Source organism: Galeopterus variegatus, unplaced genomic scaffold (assembly GCF_000696425.1).
Source record: "Galeopterus variegatus unplaced genomic scaffold, G_variegatus-3.0.2 Scaffold2259, whole genome shotgun sequence".
NCBI lineage: Eukaryota > Metazoa > Chordata > Mammalia > Dermoptera > Cynocephalidae > Galeopterus > Galeopterus variegatus.
Window position 1 is genome coordinate 267,077 of NW_007728370.1, and position 6,000 is coordinate 273,076.

General features: G+C 41.4%; 1 protein-coding gene across 1 annotated transcript in view; it reads left to right on the plus strand.

Moving 5' to 3' along the window:
- The window catches only part of SSPN (sarcospan), a 40,370-nt gene that overhangs the window by 23,898 nt on the left and 10,472 nt on the right, over positions 1-6,000 (plus strand). The window contains exon 2 of the mRNA XM_008581089.1: positions 5,150-5,236. Coding sequence (XP_008579311.1) covers positions 5,150-5,236 — 87 coding nt within the window. The remainder of the gene's footprint in view (positions 1-5,149; positions 5,237-6,000) is intronic.

Below are 6,000 nucleotides of genomic sequence, written 5' to 3' on the forward strand. Positions count from 1 at the left end.
CATTTCCTGTGGTTTCAACTGCTCACATATGCTGATGACTAACAAATCCTCATCTCCAGCTCAGACCAGTTCCTGAGCTGTAGCCCGTATGGCTGAGCTCTGTGTCCATGTGGGACGATCATTCCCCATTGCAATTCTGCCCCACCGCTGACATCTTCTGTCTTGTTAAAGGTCAATACCATCCACCTGGCAGCTTAAGTCAGGTGAGCCTCTGAGCACCTTCCTGAGCCGTCTCTCTCCTTCAGCTTTTCCATCTATCAGACTTAGGGCTTATGGGTTCAGCTCCTCGCTGTCAAACCCGCCACTCTCTGTCCCCACTTCTACCTGAGCTCAGACACTAATTATCATTTCTGCAGTGGTGGAGAGCAGCCTCCTAGCTGGTCTTCCCTGCACAAGTATTACCCCATCCAATCCATTCTTCATGGCCAGAAGGACCATTCCCAAAGGCAAATTTGATCATCCCCTTACTTTGCTTAAAATGTCCTAGTTGAAATAAAAATCCTGTGACCTACTTGCTGCCCATCTCTGCAAACATGTCTTTTGCTTTTTCTTTCTTTCTCTACGCTGGACCTGTAGGAATCCTTGAATGTTTACTCTGTGTTTCTTAATGTTTTGCACGCACTGGTACTCTCACCACCCAGAATACCTTTGCTCACATCCTCCTTCTGGCTAATTTCTGCTTATCCTTCGAAACCCACTTTCCTCTGGAAAGTTTCCCCAAATCTCCTTCACCTTAGTTACCCCTTCTGTGCCATTCTTACAGCAGATGTGGTTCTAGTACTTACACAATATTGTAGCTTTACTCTCCTCTCTTTTCCCACTGGACTGAAAGATCCTTGGAGGCTGGATAGTCCTTGGAGTAAGGGACTATTTTTTTTCACCTCTCATTTCCCAGAGTCATGCAATAGCACAGAGTCTGGCTATTGTATCTCCTTAATAAAAATACTGTGGATGGGATAAGTAAAATGCTCTAGAAAGAGGTCACATGTTCCTAGGCAACTTCCTGCTGGAAACCAGGCTGAATGAAAACTACACAAAGAAGTAGCTATAGCTAAAATGGGAAATTTTGTTCAAGCAGAGGCACCAAATCAGATTTTTAAGATGCTGTGAAGCCTGATTACAGGAATGTGTCTCTATTAAAGACAAAGAAGAAAGTCTTAGCAATTACCAGCTTCAGCACAGCAGCCTCTAAGGGACAAGGACAGCTATGTGGGAGAGAGCCTGACCCTGTGCCCCTGAAGACAGAAACTAACAAGGGAGCACAGGCACGTGCTTAGGGACATAACAATCGTCACAGAAGCAGGTTTAGAAGCCTCGATCTGATGTGTCACCAATAAACAAAAAAGAGGTCTTTCTTCTATTGTTTCCGTTCTGTGAATTCTTAATGTAAGACTAGATAGTAAACCTCCACAAGCCTTGTCAAACTTATACCTCAGTTTTGTATTTTTCAAAAATAGAAGCAGGTTTAGAAGCCTCGATCTGGTGTGTCACCAATAAACAAAAAAGAGGTCTTTCTTCTATTGTTTCCGTTCTGTGAATTCTTAATGTCAGTCTAGATAGTAAACCTCCACAAGCCTTGTCAAACTTATACCTCAGTTTTGTATTTTTCAAAAATGAGCTTCAAAAAAGAAGTTCAACCCTGACTTGCAAACGTCAGCCACATCACAGACTACACAAATGACTCCAGTGTCATTACTTCCACATCTGCCAGCCTTCTGCCAAAAGGCTGCCTCCCCGGTCCTATCTGCCTTGTTTTCTATCTGGAACTCTCTTGTCCATGCCATATTAAAAAATGCTCACATATTTTAATGCTGTGTCTCTCCACCGGAAAGGTAATCGACTGCTATTAAACCATGCCTCCAGTACTAATGATGGAAAACCCTGGAAACAGCCTGTACTAAAAGAAGACTTGGCTTTTGGCCTCATGGTCCGGTAGAAACCTGAACAACCCTTAAGTTGGGAAAGGATGAAGGCACAGGCAGTTTATTGATTGTGTAATCAAGGGAAGAACAGGACAGAAGTATCACCTTAAAATGCTACGTTGGCTTTGTAAGTTATCAGCTCTACCACCCCAGCAGGGATTGTCTTTGGTTTGAAACTGGCCCTAGTTGTAGAAATTATGAATATTATCAAACCAGTTGTTTCATGACTTGCTAGGTGACTGTTGGCCACCCTTCCAACATCCATCTCCAGGAGAATTATGCTTATCAGAAAGCACAAGTCTGTTGCTTATGTTTTCTATCCTAAAGTATAGAACCTTATCAACATTTTAAGCTTTCCAAAATTGAATGTGACTAGACATACTTTGATTAGAGACTCCAAGTCACTCTTAAAAACTCGAGTTCATGAAAAAGAAAATCCAGTTTGACTAACAAATCAAGTATATTTTCTCTCAAAGTTGTGATTCTTCCTATCACCCCTCCTTCAGCCAGCACGTCCACCCTCTTCCCATGTTGACACGCAGAAGCTTGGGGGCAGCTTTCTGTTTCTTCCTCCCCAGTGTCTTCCCATCAGCCATGCAATAGTCAAGAAGAACAGAGTCTGCTTTTACCACACCTGTCCTCTCTTTCTCTTTCTCAGGATTTTCCTGCCACCATCTGAACTCTGGTCCACCTGATATATTAATTTTGCTCAGCTTAGTAAAATAATATCCTGGTGTTCTCACTGCCAACCTACCCAACAGCACTGCTCAGTTCCCTGAAACACGTCTCAAGTCATGTCATTCCCCGTTCAAACATTGTCAAGGGAGCTCCACTACTTAACTAAATCAATCCAACATCTTCATTTCCATCCTATCATTTTTGCCCTTGTTTTCTTATTTCAGCGATGGGTGCCCATTCACTAATCTTTACCACACTTAGTGCAGCCCTACCTCCGAGCTATTTGCTCCTGCTGCAGCTGATTTTTACTCAAGCCACCTGGTCTGAATCCCGCTTCCCTTATTTACTAGCTGTGTGCGTCTGCTTCCTCGTGTACAATATGAGATCATAATAGNCCCCTGAAGACAGAAACTAACAAGGGAGCACAGGCACGTGCTTAGGGACATAACAATCGTCACAGAAGCAGGTTTAGAAGCCTCGATCTGATGTGTCACCAATAAACAAAAAAGAGGTCTTTCTTCTATTGTTTCCGTTCTGTGAATTCTTAATGTAAGACTAGATAGTAAACCTCCACAAGCCTTGTCAAACTTATACCTCAGTTTTGTATTTTTCAAAAATGAGCTTCAAAAAAGAAGTTCAACCCTGACTTGCAAACGTCAGCCACATCACAGACTACACAAATGACTCCAGTGTCATTACTTCCACATCTGCCAGCCTTCTGCCAAAAGGCTGCCTCCCCGGTCCTATCTGCCTTGTTTTCTATCTGGAACTCTCTTGTCCATGCCATATTAAAAAATGCTCACATATTTTAATGCTGTGTCTCTCCACCGGAAAGGTAATCGACTGCTATTAAACCATGCCTCCAGTACTAATGATGGAAAACCCTGGAAACAGCCTGTACTAAAAGAAGACTTGGCTTTTGGCCTCATGGTCCGGTAGAAACCTGAACAACCCTTAAGTTGGGAAAGGATGAAGGCACAGGCAGTTTATTGATTGTGTAATCAAGGGAAGAACAGGACAGAAGTATCACCTTAAAATGCTACGTTGGCTTTGTAAGTTATCAGCTCTACCACCCCAGCAGGGATTGTCTTTGGTTTGAAACTGGCCCTAGTTGTAGAAATTATGAATATTATCAAACCAGTTGTTTCATGACTTGCTAGGTGACTGTTGGCCACCCTTCCAACATCCATCTCCAGGAGAATTATGCTTATCAGAAAGCACAAGTCTGTTGCTTATGTTTTCTATCCTAAAGTATAGAACCTTATCAACATTTTAAGCTTTCCAAAATTGAATGTGACTAGACATACTTTGATTAGAGACTCCAAGTCACTCTTAAAAACTCGAGTTCATGAAAAAGAAAATCCAGTTTGACTAACAAATCAAGTATATTTTCTCTCAAAGTTGTGATTCTTCCTATCACCCCTCCTTCAGCCAGCACGTCCACCCTCTTCCCATGTTGACACGCAGAAGCTTGGGGGCAGCTTTCTGTTTCTTCCTCCCCAGTGTCTTCCCATCAGCCATGCAATAGTCAAGAAGAACAGAGTCTGCTTTTACCACACCTGTCCTCTCTTTCTCTTTCTCAGGATTTTCCTGCCACCATCTGAACTCTGGTCCACCTGATATATTAATTTTGCTCAGCTTAGTAAAATAATATCCTGGTGTTCTCACTGCCAACCTACCCAACAGCACTGCTCAGTTCCCTGAAACACGTCTCAAGTCATGTCATTCCCCGTTCAAACATTGTCAAGGGAGCTCCACTACTTAACTAAATCAATCCAACATCTTCATTTCCATCCTATCATTTTTGCCCTTGTTTTCTTATTTCAGCGATGGGTGCCCATTCACTAATCTTTACCACACTTAGTGCAGCCCTACCTCCGAGCTATTTGCTCCTGCTGCAGCTGATTTTTACTCAAGCCACCTGGTCTGAATCCCGCTTCCCTTATTTACTAGCTGTGTGCGTCTGCTTCCTCGTGTACAATATGAGATCATAATAGCACCTACTTTATAGGGTTTTGTGATGATTACATGATGAAACACACATAAGGCCCTTAGAAGAGCCCCAGAACATAGCAAGTATTCAGTAAATGTTAGAGATCATTAATATTATCACTTTTAAGGACCATTTCAAATCCATATCTTGAGTGAAGCCCTACTCAATATAATTTCTTCCTCTTTTTGTACTTTTCTGAATAGCACTTGACACATAATGCCCTGCCTTAGAATAGTGTATGCACTCATTTTGGCTCGTATTGCACTGTAAACTGATTAAGGTTGGGGCAACTTTATTCTTCACCGTATACTCTGAATGACCTTGGATGGCACCTGGTGCATCAGAAGGACTTAATAAATACTAGCTAAATTGAAATAAGTTGATATTATTATCTTTAAAACTGTGTTGTATGTATTGAGCAAAAAACACAGCACCTAAAGTAAATGAAATGAATAGCTTGATAAAATGGATGTCACTGGTGAAAGACACTGAGATTGATGTCATTAGACTCACAACTTGCCTGATAACATCCTTTCTTCCATGTTCTCCATTGCAGGTCTGCTTAGTGGCCTATCTTGGCTTGTTTATGCTTTGTGTCTCATATCAAGTTGACGAACGAACATGTATCCAGTTTTCTATGAAAGTAAGTTGTGATTTTTCTTTCTCTTTTATCATCGCCAAGAAAGAAACCTAAGTACAAAGTAAAGGAGTTCTTTTTTAAGGGATTGCATATCTGATTAGTCTAGAAATTGTTTAGGCGGCCAAAAAGTGTTTTAAGAGGGTATTGTCCAGACCCCAAAGGCAATGCTGATTTTTTGTCTAAGTCTTAATTTTCGTGAACTGGCTTGGCATGGAGCATATGAAATCTGTCCTTCAATGCCCTTAAAAGGAACAATGAAAATTCATCAGTTCAACTAGACACTTGGCCAGGGAAAAGGTGTCTCTATCAGTGCCCACTTCCTTATCTTGTGAGTTATTTGCAATATTTTAATAATGGAGCAGTCTAAGTGTATTTCCTCTTGTAGGTGGGATCACTGAGACAGAAAAGTACGTTCAGTGCATCCAAATGATCTGTGCCAGGAGTCTGAGGGCACAGCATGGGGTTGGGATATGCATGGTTTGGCCAGTGTACGTATCTTTCATTTGCATGTATTTTTTTCCCTGTTAGGGACAGTGCATTTGGTTGGAGTCAGTTCAAGTGCACAGAATTTTCACTGCACAGAATCTACTCCAAAGGAAAATACAGACACACCCTTTCAGAGTTTAAGTACATAAGCACTGAACTCAGCAATCAGAATTAGTAGAAATCAAATTCTTACATTTTCTTTCAACTTCTATGCAGAGAATAAATCACTTTCTGTAATTTTTTTGTTCACTTACATTACTTTTCTTCTACAAGAAAACATA